The 15755-nt window shown below is 44.1% G+C and overlaps 1 protein-coding gene across 1 annotated transcript in view; it reads left to right on the top strand.

The window, feature by feature from the left end:
- Positions 1-15755, top strand: part of LOC144797994 (uncharacterized) — a 106767-nt gene that overhangs the window by 65572 nt on the left and 25440 nt on the right. Inside the window, exons 10-11 of the mRNA XM_078668790.1 lie at positions 6657-6824; positions 8366-8463. Of these exons, the coding sequence (XP_078524916.1) occupies positions 6657-6824; positions 8366-8463 (266 nt within the window). The remainder of the gene's footprint in view (positions 1-6656; positions 6825-8365; positions 8464-15755) is intronic.

The following is a 15755-nucleotide window of genomic DNA, read 5'->3' as shown; positions in this document are numbered from 1 at the left end:
CTGTTCACATCTTGCCAGATTTTATTGGCTCGACTCTTTAATAAGGCTATCTTCAACAAGTATTTTCCAAATCAGTACCTTAATTATTTCCACTTAATCTTCTTTGAAAGACTAGGAACTTGTTGATCAAGCAAATTTTCCTCATCACTTTCACCTGACAGAGCAGTTTGCAGTTTGCAGCCTATGTCTTCTAATTGAGTATCCCAGACAATGACTTCTTCCCACTGATGCACCCTGTTTTAGGCAGAAGCAGTGTATGTATACCCTGCCATATCAGCCCTCCATCCTTCGAAGGTCATAAACTGAGTATCAATAAATTGGGTAGTTCTAGCACCTGTTTTTTCCGCAGCACCCTCAACTGGTAGATGTGTTGTACTATGACCTTCTACATAAAACACACATTACTACTAACAGCTTAACAATGGCCTATTTTGATTTCATAATTTCCCTTGGGAGAGTAGAGCCTAGAGCCATGGACTCACACTGATTGAATCATATTACATTAAAAATAACCCCTTATCAGTAAGTAGCAACCTGCTTTCTCTGACATCTATTTCCTCAGTTCTTCCCCACAAGGACATCAATCCATTAAAATGCCAAGGGTGTCGGAAGTGACATCACACACCGTTATAACTTTAACATTCTAACAGATGTGCCTCCTTTGCCAACCTATGCCCCAAACAGTCCCCTATTTGAAAGGTTACAAGAAGGGCAAATGTGACAACTACAAAATGTATACACGACTGTTCACTTTCTGTCTATGCCACTGCAATAATGACTGCTAAGACCAAGGTGCCAAACATCAGCCACGAGTACAACCTCTACCCCTGGCTGCACTTAATTGATGTTCATGCTTCTTCAGTTCCCCAGCAAATGCTGTCTTTGTCACTGAGATGCTACTAACTAAATTCACAGCCTGAATGTGATGATATGCCCTATTACCAGGCTGAGGATTAAAGCAATACATTTCTATCATAGCTTTATATGCCGCCATAGCTGATATACCGGCTATCAAAGGCCTGCTCCAGCGTTAAAGGCTTGAGCCATAGGCGAGGCCTTTAACAAGGGACCGGGACTTTATTGGCCGGTATATATAGCCCAGCTCCGGAGGGTTATAAGGCCATTAGAACATTCTGCCACTAGAGGGCAGAATGTTCTAACAAATAAAACAAAGGCCTCTCAGAGCACAATGAGATTTAAATCCCCTTGGGATCCGAGAGGTCTTTGTTCGCAGCAGCTGTGAATGAAAAGAAAACATTTGAAAGTTGCGTTGCAGGTTTATACCGGCCTGTAGATGCCTGAAACACTCCATTGTCTGCAAAGGAGTGCTCAACATTCTAATGTTCTAATATAGCCTTATAGCACACGTGGGCTAAATCGGTTGTTAAAGGCCCTGGATCTGAATTATAGGCTTGAGCCTCAGGAGAGGGCCTATAACAAGGAATAGGGCCATTAACAACTGATATAGTCTGAGACAGAAGGCTATAAGGCTCTTAGAACATTCTACCCACTAAGGTTAGGATGTTCTAAATTAAAAAGGGATACAATGAAAGACAGACATTAGAATGTTGGATCTCCGGGCTTTTACCAACCATTATAAGCTCGAAGCTACTGCATTTTATTCATTGGAGCTCTCAACATTCCAATGTTCTAATTTCCCCTTGCACATCTAAAATACTCCTAATACTTTGTTTCCCTGCACATTGGAAGGACCCTCGGAATTATGAGAGGAGGGTTGTCTGAACATTGTTGCAGTCCTTCTCTGACCTTCCTACAGAGAGTTATAGACTATAAGATTTTCTTTGTCTCTTTTACTTAATCTTACCTTCAGTTTCTCCCCTTACCTAAGGCGGGGTATACAAATAACTGGTCAAAAAATACTGCCCCAAATTGCGACCAGTCTATTTATGACCAGTAAAGAATGTTATGAAACAACCTGTGTACTAATAGGTAGGGTCGTAAAATTCCAAATTGCAGCGGGTCACAATCTGACCTATCTCATGAATATTAATGAGGTACATTACAAATTGTGACTCACTATAATTGGAGGCCATCACCGGGTTGGTGGCCTAATGGAGTTAGCAGGTCACCATGCTGGTAATTGCATTTAAATAAAGCAAACATTTTGTTTCTACAGGTAGCCCATTTTCCATAATTGAAAAGTTTTTTTCTTTATTTGAGTGTTGGTTTTGGTCCTGTGGACCACTGCCTATTACTCAGCAAACTTATTTTAAATTCACAAAGGGGAAGGGGCGCCAAGGGGGACACCTTTCTTTTTGAGAATGAGTTAGCACCTCCTTTCAGGTCTCGGCAACCTTTCAATGTTTTGTGACCAGATTTTGAGTGAAAAACAGTGATACATAGCATACCGATTCAGTATTTATATTCAATCCCAATTTATGAGTCAGAAAATGGTTTATGACACTAAAAATGGGATAAGTACAACTGAAAAAGCAAATGCATGATCCCAAACTCTGAATCAGATCGCTTACAATTATAAATATGCTTAGTACATCTGGCCTCAAAAGCAAACAGTTTTCTTAATCTTATATCATGTTATAATTAAATAGTTCACAATGCATTATTACTACCTCTTATCCTAATCTAACACTGAATCAATCATCTTACTCTGGCACTAACCATAACTCATCACCAAATTAAAATCAATGATTTTAAACATGATCAATTAACACTAACTTTAACCCTAAAACTATTTGTCATCTATTTATTTAAATTAAATAAATAATAGCAATGTGTAATACCAATGCTAGGCATAACCTATATTTATTTCTGTTTATTAAATAAACTTCAAATGGCATTTTTATATTGTGTTAAAGTAAGTCGTACCCTATTAATATATGAAATTAAATTTAATTTAACTACATTTATAAAGCGCTATTCACCAAAGGTCTCTAAGCGCTACATCATAGAACGACAGTCCGAATTCCGTTGTGCATCAATCCTAATAAGCCTGATCAAACGCCTCCATGAACAATAACGTCTTGATCCTTTTCCGAAATGTGAGCAATCTCTCTTCCTTGCGAATGTCTTCTGGTAGCTTATTCCGCATCTGGGGGACACAGACCAAAAAGTTCCTACCTCCAAATGTCACCAAGCTGACACGAGGGCAGGCAAGGAGACTGGCCTGTGATGAACGAAGCTGGCGGGCCATTGCATATGGCTTCAAACAGTCCTTGATATATTTGAGGGCTTCACCAAACAAGGATTTATGTGCAATCCACAAGCCCTTGAAGCTTACCCTTTGCTTAATAGGCAATCAGTGCAATTGATGCAGCAAGGGGGTAGCATGTGTTCTACGGGGCAGTTTAAATATTATCCTAGCTGCGTCATTCATGACCACCTGGAGTTTCCTCAGAAGAGTACCGGGAAGGCCGATATAGACTGCATTGCAGTAGTCTAAACGAGATAGTATTAAAGCAGTCACCACCGCCTGCGTAGTGGTGTAAGACAGCAGGGCTCGATAGTTTCCGGAGTTGGCGTAGCAACCCAATACAGCTCCCCACAACAGCAGACACCTGGGTCTTCATGGTCAATCCGGTGTCCAGTCTGATACCCAAGCTTTTCACCATCCATTGGTACTGGCGATGGAGTTGTACTAAGCTCTTGGGGACAAAAAAGGCTGGACCATGGGGAAGAGACTGGGGAGAGTACCAAAACCTCAGTCTTATCAGTGTTCACCTTTAATGAATTGGAGGTCATCCAATTCATGGTGAACCAAAGAATGTTCTGGACATTCTGCTGTGAGTCACAGGAGTTGTCGACGCGGACTATTAACTGGGTATCGTCCGCGTAGTTAAACACCTGGCAGTCTGCCTTTGCCAGAGCCTCTATCAGAGGTTGGAGATAGATGTTAAAAAGCAGAGGCGACAATGCCAAGCCCTGCGGAACCCCCCAGCAAAGGTTGCCCTGCTTAGACATGAGGTCTCCTAATTGGACCTTCTGCAAGCGATCCACCAACAATGAGGTAAACCACTGAAGGGCCGTCCCAGTGATTTCCAGCCGCCGCAAACGTGCTAGTAACTGCCCATGATTCACCGTGTCAAAGGCGGCTGAGAGATCAAGTAGGATTAAGGCAGAGTGGCTCTTCTTGTCTGCTGCCAGTCATAGATCATCCAAGACTGAAAGCATGACCAACTCTGTACTGTTATGCGTGCGGAACCCAGCTTGCCGATAATGCAGCAGGTGATGTTGTTCCTTGTATGACGCAAGGGATCTCAGAACATGCTGTTCGAGTACCTTGGCCAGAAATGGAAGTTGGGAGATGGGGCGATAGTTTTTCAAATTCCTAATGTCTGCCCCAGCTTTCTTCAGCAGAGCAAGTACTATAGCTTCCTTGAATTTCTGGGGCACTGTTCCTGAAGTCAGAGATAGATTCAGGACAGACAGCACCTCAGCCTCAACCAAGGGAATGGTCTTTTTGAACACCTTTGGAGGGCACAGGTCCTCAGGTGACCCAGATTTCACTTTGGCCACTAGACGGGCTAGATCATCTGGTTCGAGTGCAGGAAACTGAGACAAAAAGAAGCCTAGAGAATTAGGGGGCTCCTCCTCCACCAAGAATCGGCAGGGAGTGATATGCATATTTTTAATAGCTGTAACAATGTCTTCCACTTTGGTTAGAAAGAAGCTCTGTATGTTATCACAGTCAACTTGGTTGGTGACTGGTTTTTGCTCCATTGTCCGACTCAGCTCTCTGAGTGCGATTATCACTTGCCTCACTAATCCTGGCTTCATAGTGGGCAGACTTAGTTCTAATAAGAGAGGCCTTATAATGGGCCAATTTAACTTTAAAACTATCCTTGGCTTCCGGGTCAAGAGATTTCTTCCATGAATGCTCGTCTAGATGCAGGGCTTGCTTTTCCCCTCTTAGCTCATGCGTATACCAAGGGGCCCCTGTAGCGCCATGCATGATCCTCATCCTCTGTATGGGGGTGACTTCGTCAATGGCTGACCTTAATCGACATGATAGTGCTTCAAATTCTAAATCTGGGTCCATGGACATCGATCTAGGTACAGATGACCTACTCAGAGCATTCCTCAAGTTAGTGGCCTCTAATTTACGCCAGTTCCATAGAACCTTCCACTTCGCCGCCACCTGCTTAAGACGAAAGTGGACGTGGTCCAGATGAGGTCCAAGGTGTGACCCTTCTCATGGGTGGGGGACTCCACAATTTGACGTAGCCCTAGTGTTGTCATAGCATCGTCAAACTTGCAGGCCGCGCCATCTCTCTGGGTCAGCTCACAATGGTAATGAAAGTCACCAAGGACCAAAATGTGTAAATATCTCGAGCGAAGATCGCTCATAACTTCAAAAAACAGATCGTCGAAAAGGGGGGAGGGTCAGGGGGTAGTACACCACTATCAAACATAAGGCAGTAACCCCGCATTTTATCCCCAGGACATCTGCCCCATCTAGGCTTTCCTCCACTATTCTCTCTGAAGCAGGAGTCCTACGGCTAAAGAGCGCGACCCCTCCCCCTCTTTCGTAGCCTTAGCGGTTGTAAGTCCAAGCGGTGACTTCAGGAGGGAGAGTGGCCGCTAAGTCAGGCCCAGATGCCTCGTCAGGTCAGGTCTCTGACAGAGCTAGAATGTCCAACTCCGTCTCCTGTAAAAGAGTTAAAATTTCAAGGTTGTGCTTGGTAACAGACCTAGGGCCTCATTTATGAAGGCCTTGCACCACTGGTACGTCACTATTTCCCATTTTAAAAGTGACGCACCGGTGGCGCAAGACCTTCATAAATAAGGCCCCTAGTATTTTAGTAAAGCAACCTTCAGGACCAAAGGGGTCTCTAAGCACCTCTCTAAGCACGCCTGAGGAGGATCTACCAGGAGGAGAATCTCAGCAAGCAGCAACTTACCAACTGAAACCGTAAGGGCGGTTCCAAGGGACCAATGTTTCAGGTTGACCAGGTCTTCCTTGGAGTAACGCACTATGCAAATTGAATTGTATTCAAGCAATGTATCAGTCTGTTTCCACTCTCTTACGGACCCCAGCCTTATATTTGATCAAGTATGTTTTAATATCATTTTATTCAATTGTGTTAATACTAACACAAGCTCACCCAGCCCTCACCCACTTAACCATAACTTTAAATGTTAATGAAATATTTAAAATTGAACATATTCAACCTAAGTATATATTGTAACACTAACTATTAATTAATGTTATTGTTTTCAATCAATTACAGCTCAACTACCATCCCCAATTCTAACCATAGTTTAATTAAAGTGCATTAAAGTGAATTATTTACTACTCACCCTACTACCAAATTATACGTAAGCTCAAAAGTTGTTCTTCTAATGCCTTGGGCAAAGTGATGGTGTAACTCACTAAATGGAGACAACTTAAATATGACGTGGAAGTAAAAGTCATACAAAGTACAAGGGGCAAAGTAATGGGCAGCACCATGCCTGCTCTGTCCTAAAATGGAGGTTTAGACGAAAGTGGCTGTAGATAGGACAGGTCAACAAGCATGAACCAGGAATTGCCGTTCCTTAGAGTGATGTTGTAAGTGTGATACAATTATAGTTGCAGGAATTGGCTCAGATTCTTTTCCTGTTGGCAAAAATTTGTTGGAGTTTGCTCGTCATTTTTTGTTGTCGTAATTCACAGTTTCATTGTTTTTTCCCTGCAGCTGCGAGTTTTCAGACTACTATTGGTACTATGGGGACAGATGTCAAACAGTAGTCAGCAAAATCGGTGTCTATGTTGGTGTGCCGTTGGCATTGGCTGCGCTATTGGCCTTGATTGTCGGTCTCATCGTTCTGGTGTGCCGCAAGAAAAGGGATCCTTTTAAGGAGAAGTAAGTGATGCTCTTTGCTTCAATGTATGTCTTGTTTTTCTAGCTCAAGTGTCAGGATTCTTTTTAAGAAACAATTCATTGGCCTACAAATAGAAGTGGAGACAATACAGATTACCTTTTCTTGACTTCAGACTGTATATTTGGTGGTATCAAACTGTTGGACAGGTCACATATTGGGTCCCAATCGTTCAGGAAAAAATGGGCAGAGTGCTAACAGGGAAGGGATTCAATAATGGGGAGGAGAGATATTGACAATGAGGAAGTGGAGACCAGGTTGCATAAAATGCTTGTGAGATATTGCCAGCGGCGGCCCGTGCAGGTAAGAGTGGCAGGCCTGTGGGCCTGGGTGGGTGGACGGGGAGGGATTTCGACAGACGACTAAGTTGGAAAATTAATAAATTATCTAAATTTCTCTTGAAATCCCTCCACCAGGCCCCACTGCTCTTACCTGCGGCTGGATATTGGAGATAGTAAATATTGGGGCGAGGATTGGTGACAGAGAGGTGGAAAACTAGAAACATGGAGTGAACAGATGCCATGCAGATATGTGGCAATATGAATTGGGAGAAAGGGGTTACAAGGCAGTGTTGCAACACTATAGGACCGTGAAAATGTTGGGGCAAAGTGCTGATTAATGGTCAGGGAGTAGAGAAGGTGTGGACCATATCCACCCATGCTTACCTAAGGGTTTCTAGCACCATTTGGCAATCCAGGTACTTATAAATTAGGTAAGTGGGAGAACTCAAATGCTCTCTGACCAAAGAAACCTCCAAACATACACTGATGTTGTAACAGATAAAGCACAAAAAAACTGAACCAACGAGGTGGAAGCCCAAAAGCTGAGGCTGTTTATGAGTGGTGGATGCCTGTCGAGCAGATGGAACAGATAACTAAAGAACACAGGGCAGCCCTTTAGGCACAGACAAATGAAAGCTAGCTCATGCCCCAGCTGTAACAAGTCTTTTGTAAGGAACTCCAGATGCAAAAACCTCAAGCCATCAGAAGTCAGGCATGAACTGTCAGATGGGGGCTAAGCTTAGCTATGAGAGAAGGGCTTATCTGAACTGAAAGAAATCTAGGAGATGAACAGGTAGAAAAGAGACATGTGCTTTGTTAGTAAGTAGAATAGCAAATTAGATATTAATTAGAAGTCAAGAGTTCTGTTCCCAAAATAAAGGACGAGACGGAAAACCTGTATAATTATAAATTAAAATTTGAGAAACACATGAAAAGTATGAAGGAAATACCCAACTCACCCCATGAGGTAATAGCAAAAGAGTTGCAAAATATATCCTCAACCAAAGTAACATAAAAGTATGTCATGTGTTTTGTGAATGTTATATCAGTGTCTTGCAGCTTGCTGTGGTAGCATGGTCATACGGGCACTGCCAAGTGATAGAAAATAAAGCCAGACGCAGTCAGAACAAATCTTTTCAAAAAGCAAAAGGGAGGGCTGTGGATCCAAAGAAGAGGCAACCTCCAGGAATCTTCATCTGCAGCACCTGACAGGATCACTCATGCTATGAATGCTTGTTTTTCAGGATGATAGACAAGGAGCAGAAATGGTATGAGGACGAGTGGGAGTCAGGGTCCAGTGAAGGCTTCACAGTTCGAAATCGAGCCGCCCTTAACTCGGACGGTAAGAACCTCTACCTCTAACCTTTCACAGGGGCGTAGCTTCGGGGGGAGGGGGAGTGTGTTTGGGGTGTTACACCCCCCTGATAAATGTACTATATAATAAATAGTTGGATACAGGAGTTTTCAGTCGGGTATGACAAGGTGTCTGTCGGATATCACTCGAGATTTTTAAAATACTCAGATGAAAACACAGACACATATACTCTCGTCTCTGTTCTGAAGGTCTCAATACATAGTTATTTTGCAAAATACAGGGGCATATTTACAAGGGATTGCGCCTCCTGAACATCCCTTTTTCCGACGTTTCAGTGGCGAACGCGCTGAACCATATTTACAAAGCGGCTTTAAGCCACTTTTCCTGGGTTAACGCTGCTTTGTGAATATGGAACACTCTCAAGCAGTTTTCTGCGTGAAAGGGGCATGCAATGGATGATGCTGTAGGCGTTCCACCACAACACCCATTGCTTTTTGACACTGCCCCAGATTTACAAGGATCTATAAATCTGAGGCAGTGCCTAAAACTGACACCACTGAATAGTTGGCATTAGTTTGGCTCAATAAGGAGAATAACTTTTACTTCTCCTCCTTGTTTGCTATTTTTATATGTGCTGCATTGTGCAGCACACATAAACACCATTACTGATTGTTCATGTGCAGGAAGGCGTCCCTTCCCACACAAAAACAATCATTAAATAATTGCAATTTGATACTACTATGTGTTCAGCAGAATGCAGCACACATAGAAGTAGCAAATCCTCATAATTGATTGTTTATGTGCAGGAAGAGACACCTTCCTGGACATAAACAATCATCCCTGCAATGCAGGCACCCTTGCACTATGTCGCAAGGGTATCTGTGTTGGCGCTAGGCAGCTTTTCTTAGTGCAGCACAAGGGAATTCACAGGGATGCGCTGTATTATTGTAAATACGGCGCATCCCTGTGTTTTTAAAAGATGTAGCTTGGTGCTGGAATATTGCTCGCAGCACCAAGCTGCACCATATCCTAGTAAATATATCCCATTGTGTTTTATGCACCTCTCACAATTCACACTCCTTTTACTTTCCACCTCCTATCAAGCCCTCCTCATGCACTGTTTGTCATGCAATGATTATCATGACAAGCCAGCGTGAGTGTTGGAAATTCTGAAACTCACCCCGTGTCTGACTGACCAAGCTACACCCCTGAATTTTCAACTTCTGTGACTGATGAACCTTTTATCTCATATTTAGTTGAGGTTATGGCGAAAGAAGCAAGTGACTGACAGCACTTAAAGAAACAATAAAGAGTACAAAGACAATATCAAGCAGCATTAGCATTACTACACTGATAGCAAAGCGAGTACTGTAAGAGCCCCAACTTACACTGATAGCAAAGCGAGTACTGTAAGAGCCCCAACTTACACTGATAGCAAAGGAGCCCCAACTTGTGTGCTTCAGTCTTTGCGGCAGATTTATAGTTGGGTGGTAATGCAAATCCCCTCCATTTTGTGAAACAAATGCTGACCCCATTGGAGAATATTTCAGAAAGATTTACTCTGCAAACGGACTCAATGGAGCAACTTCTACTAGCAGATTCTCCTCCCGATTTACCCTTTCCACTTTTCCTGAGCCATGCACTGTAGTTCTAGGACAATCGGAGCCCCGCTAGACCTTGAGGCTATCCTCATTAGGTACATTTACATACAAGACATCAAATGGCTATGAGTTACATAGTGAGGGGGTGTCCTGAAATCTGGCCTCCTGTACATATAGATGAAGAGGTGCTTAAGAGGCTCACTTATGCCATGAGGATTTGTATCACATATTATTCCTTACTTCGAGTCCATCAGTCTATTACGTCTTACAAAGTACATTGTGGCTTCACAAGCTTAATATACAGTATTATAGCTCTAACATTATAACACACCTAGTGATATGCTGTGGAGTACTTCCCTAAGCTTTCAGATCTCCACATCAGTACTGATATAACAGAGAGGAAAACAATTATATTAAACTGATGAGATATCATGAGACTGGATGATGTATTTCCAAGGTGAAAAATGCTACAGTGCAAAGATCCCACTTAAAGACTTGCAGCCTGATTCATCAAAGACCAGTTTTGCGAGTCTTTAATAGCGATTCATAAGGAATCGCTATTAAGGACTTGCAAAACGGGATTCATGTAGGAATTGCAAAAAATATTGCGATTCCTACATGTTCCTTATTTGCGAGTAGCAAATTGCTAATCGCAAATAAGGAATAACTCCCCATTCATTCCTATGGGCCAAAAGGCCCATAGGAATGAATGGGGAGTATTCCTTATTTGCGAGTAGCAATTTGCTACTCGCAAATAAGATAGCGATTGAAAGGGTGCCAGGGGTGTCCAAAGGACACCCTGTGGCACCCCTGAAATGTAAATTGAAACAGGTGTTGCGCACACACATGTCCAAGGGACATGTGTGTGTGCAACATGCAACTTAGAAAAATGCTTTTAAAAGCATTTTTCTAAGTTTTTGCTATTTACCGAGAGGTCTGACCTCTCGGTAAATAGCGGCCCAAAATTGCATTTCCGCAATTTTAAAATGCTTCATGAATTGCATTTAAGGAATCTCAAATAGAGATTCCTTAAATGTAATTCCTCGCAATTTAGCGAATTAGCAATTACCGATTTTTGCATTTGGGATGATGAATCCCAAATGCTAAAATCGCACTCGCAAAGGGCCAGATTCTCAGAATCTGGCCCTTTGCGAGCGCAAATCAGCTAGGGTCGGACCATAGCTGAATGAGGCCCATATCTGACAGAATAGATTTTAAAGCTTTAAACCAAGGAAGATTTCCACAGCCCACTATACGTCTAAGATCTTCTAGTCCCGCAGCAAATGTGGCCAATTCAGGGGTTACCCAGATTCTCCTCCAAAGTGAAATAATTCTCAGTTGGCTGAGGAGCCTGGGACCCCGCACCTGCGCGCCTGAGTGGTACTAAACCTGGCAATATTTGGCAGCCACCGGCAACCCCAGAACATGGCCTAATCCCTGCTGATGAGGGGTAAATACCCTGAAACACGTGTCCAGGGATGGCGAAGATAGCAGAGAATCGAAAGAAGATGCATCGCGGAACACGAACTACACTTACCACAGTCTTTAGGGGCGATCCCGCTGGTGTGTGAGTAGTGTGTGACCCCACCCCCAATTGTAATGTTAAAGCTCCCTCGAGCAGTTGGCTGACGAGCCTGGGACCCCGCACCTGCGCGCCTGAGTGGTACTAAACCTGGCAATATTTGGCAGCCACCGGCAACCCCAGAACATGGCCTAATCCCTGCTGATGAGGGGTAAATACCCCGAAACATGTGTCCAGGGATGGCGAAGATAGCAGAGAATCGAAAGAAGATGCATCGCGGAACACGAACTACACTTACCACAGTCCTTAGGGGTGATCCCGCTGGTGTGTGAGTAGTGTGCGACCCCACCCCCAATTGTAACGTTAAAGCTCCCTCGAGCAGTTGGCTGACGAGCCTGGGAGCCCGCACCTGCGTGCCTGAGTGGTACTAAACCTGGCAATATTTGGCAGCCACCGGCAACCCCAGAACATGGCCTAATCCCTGCTGATGAGGGGTAAATACCCCAAAACACGTGTCCAGGGATGGCGAAGATAGCAGAGAATCGAAAGAAGATGCATCGCGGAACACGAACTACACTTACCACAGTCCTTAGGGGCGATCCCGCTGGTGTGTGAGTAGTGTGCGACCCCACCCCCAATTGTAATGGTAAAGCTCCCTTGAGCAGTTGGCTGACGAGCCTGGGACCCCGCACCTGCGCGCCTGAGTGGTACTAAACCTGGCAATATTTGGCAGCCACCGGCAACCCCAGAACATGGCCTAATCCCTGCTGATGAAGGGTAAATACCCCGAAACACGTGTCCAGGGATGGCGAAAATAGCAGAGAATCGAAAGAAGATGCATCGCGGAACACGAACTACACTTACCACAGTCCTTAGGGGCGATCCCGCTGGTGTGTGAGTAGTGTGCAACCCCACCCCCAATTGTAATGTTAAAGCTCCCTCGAGCAGTTGGCTGACGAGCCTGGGACCCCGCACCTGCGCGCCTGAGTGGTACTAAACCTGGCAATATTTGGCAGCCACCGGCAACCCCAGAACATGGCCTAATCCCTGCTGATGAGGGGTAAATACCCCGAAACACGTGTCCAGGGATGGCGAAGATAGCAGAGAATCGAAAGAAGATGCATCCCGGAACACGAACTACACTTACCACAGTCCTTAGGGGCGATCCCGCTGGTGTGTAAGTAGTGTGCGACCCCACCCCCAATTGTAATGTTAAAGCTCCCTCGAGCAGTTGGCTGACGAGCCTGGGACCCCGCACCTGCGCGCCTGAGTGGTACTAAACCTGGCAATATTTGGCAGCCACCTGCAACCCCAGAACATGGCCTAATCCCTGCTGATGAGGGGTAAATACCCCGAAACACGTGTCCAGGGATGGCGAAGATAGCAGAGAATCGAAAGAAGATGCATCGCGGAACACGAACTACACTTACCACAGTCCTTAGGGGCGATCCCGCTGGTGTGTGAGTAGTGTGCGACCCCACCCCCAATTGTAATACTGAGAACTAAGCAAGTAAAAGAGCACAGTTTCATACGTCTTTATTTCGGTAAAATTAACCATAAAAGACATCACAGAAAATACAATTAAAACTTTAAAAAGACAACATGATACATAGTTTATATAATACAAAAGTTACATCTTAAAAATCTGATTAAATATTTGTCAAAAAGACGTACAAATGTCCTCGCTCAAGGTTTATTCAGGAATAAACTATCACTGTGGATTTCTTACTCTAATGATCCAAGACCAACCTAAAAATTTTGCAACTGATATGGCCACTGGGAGTGATGTTAACGTCCCTAGCAACCTTAGGGCCTCATTGGCCCCTCTAGTATTAAGGTTTCGACAGATTGGTTTCAGCCATTTTTCCCGTGGGGCGGCATAAGCAGGACAAACAAAAAAGAGGTGACCCACAGTTTCCTCCTGTTCTTTACACCATGGACACGAGTTCCCCGTCCCACCCTTCCATTTATGTGTGAACGATCTCAAGGGTAGCGTTCCTATTCTAAATTGGTGAAAAAGTTTTCTATCAATACTCTTTGTTATTGCGTCCCAGTAACTTTCCAGGGCTGGGTCCACCTTGTGATTCAAAAACCTACCAGAAAGGGTTAGCGAGCTATGTTCCATAATCAGCTTGTTTCTATATACAGCCCAAAACTGATCCTTGAGGTCTTTTTTTGATGGAAACACACTAGTCCTAGGGTCGGACCATAGCTGAATGAGGCCCATATCTGACAGAATAGATTTTAAAGCTTTAAACCAAGGAAGATTTCCACAGCCCACTATACGTCTAAGATCTTCTAGTCCCGCAGCAAATGTGGCCAATTCAGGGGTTACCCAGATTCTCCTCCAAAGTGAAATAATTCTCAGTTTTGCCAATTCCTTTATTGGTTTGCAGCCCAGGTCCATCAATAAGGGAAGCATAGAGGTCGATTGTGGAAGACCCACCAAGTTTCGTAAAAACTTGTTTTGGATTTTCTCAAGTTGGGACAAATCAACATAGCCCCAGAGATCTGCTCCATATACAATGGCCGATCTAATCTTGGTGTTATAAATTTTGAGCGCTGGGCCTATTCTCTTGGTTAGGGAAGATCGCTGTTCCTTAACCAATGTCCCACTCAGCTGAGAGAATTTTAATGATAAAACATCCATCTGGGCAGTCCATCTTAATCTATAGTCTAGTACTACCCCTAGGTAGGTCATCTCATTTACCTGTTCCAAATTAATACCATTAAGACTTACCTGGCCTGATCTTGGTCTGTTTTTAGTAAAAACCATAAACTTGGTTTTGCTTGTGTTGACCTGCAGGTCATTGGCATCACAGAATTCTACAAATCTGCTGAGAGCCAGTTGAAGCCCCTTTTGTGTTTTTGAGAGTATGAGCGTGTCATCCGCAAAGATGAGAAGAGGAAACTTCATACCACCCAAGCTAGGCGCATCAGTAGGAGTATCCAAAAAATATGCAACCACTCTATTAATGAATAAAAGAAAAAGGGTTGGAGCAAGGACACATCCTTGACAGACTCCTCGTGTCACCGGAAACTTTTTGGTGACTTGGCCCTGCATACCCCATCGGACCTGGGCATAGTTCTTATCATGAAGTCTTACAATTATGTCCAGCAGGTCCTTCGGAAGTCCCATTTGTATCAGAGCTTCCCACAATTTGGGTCTTGGAACCAAATCGAAAGCGGACTTCAAGTCCACGAAGGCCGCATAGATCACACCTCCACTTAAGACCACCACCTTCCAATATATTAGAATAAATCTTAAGATCTGATCTATAGTGCTTACGCAGGGCCTGAAGCCGGCCTGCATGGGTGACAGTATTGACATTTCGTCCATCCAAGCTGAGATCTTAAACAGCACCATCCGAGAGATGATCTTTTGGATGGCGTCAATGAGGCTGATTGGACGATAGTTAGCTGCCTGAGAGCGATCACCCTTTTTGAATATAGGAAGGATTTCCGCCCCCTGCCATGAGTCAGGTATCGGGGCTCCATCTGCCACCGCGTTAGCAACTTTCAATATATAGGGGACCCATGCTGCTTGATTACATTTTAAAAGATCTGAGGGAATACAGTCTATGCCGGGAGCTTTCCCCCCTTTGGTCATGCTTAAGGCCAGCTCTACATCTAAACGATCAAAGAGGGGAACTAAGCCCGGAGTTCTTAGCGGGGCCGCACACATACTTACTACACACATACTTGCTACAGGGGCAACTAGAGGACCAGAGTTGCTGAACTGTGCCCCAAAATGTGCAACCCATCCTTCTTCCGCTACATGGTTGGAGGGGAGTTGAGAGTCATAGGAATTCCCCCACTTGAGAACATGCCAGAACCTCGATTGGTTGGGGGATAAACTCGCTTCATAAAGATCCTGCCAATGTTTGTCGTCCCAGGCTGATTTAGTCTCCTTCTGGCACTTTTTATAATCCTGCCTACTCTTCCGTATTGCTGCACTATCACATGACTTAAGTGCTGCTAGTAGGTCTATATGGGCTTGGCGACACAGTTGATTATACCACTTTCCCCCACCCAATGGTATTTGTTATTTTTTCCGGGTTTTTTAGGAGTGAGAAAGAGAGATTTCAGAAATTTAAAAAGGTTATCATGTAACCCACAAATATCAACAGGGTCAGTTGTATCCTTCATAGCGAGAGTTACCTCCACAACTTTCCCTGAGATTATTTTTAGGGTGG

This window comes from Lissotriton helveticus, chromosome 12 (assembly GCF_964261635.1).
Source record: "Lissotriton helveticus chromosome 12, aLisHel1.1, whole genome shotgun sequence".
NCBI lineage: Eukaryota > Metazoa > Chordata > Amphibia > Caudata > Salamandridae > Lissotriton > Lissotriton helveticus.
This window is presented reverse-complemented; position numbering and strand designations above follow the sequence as displayed.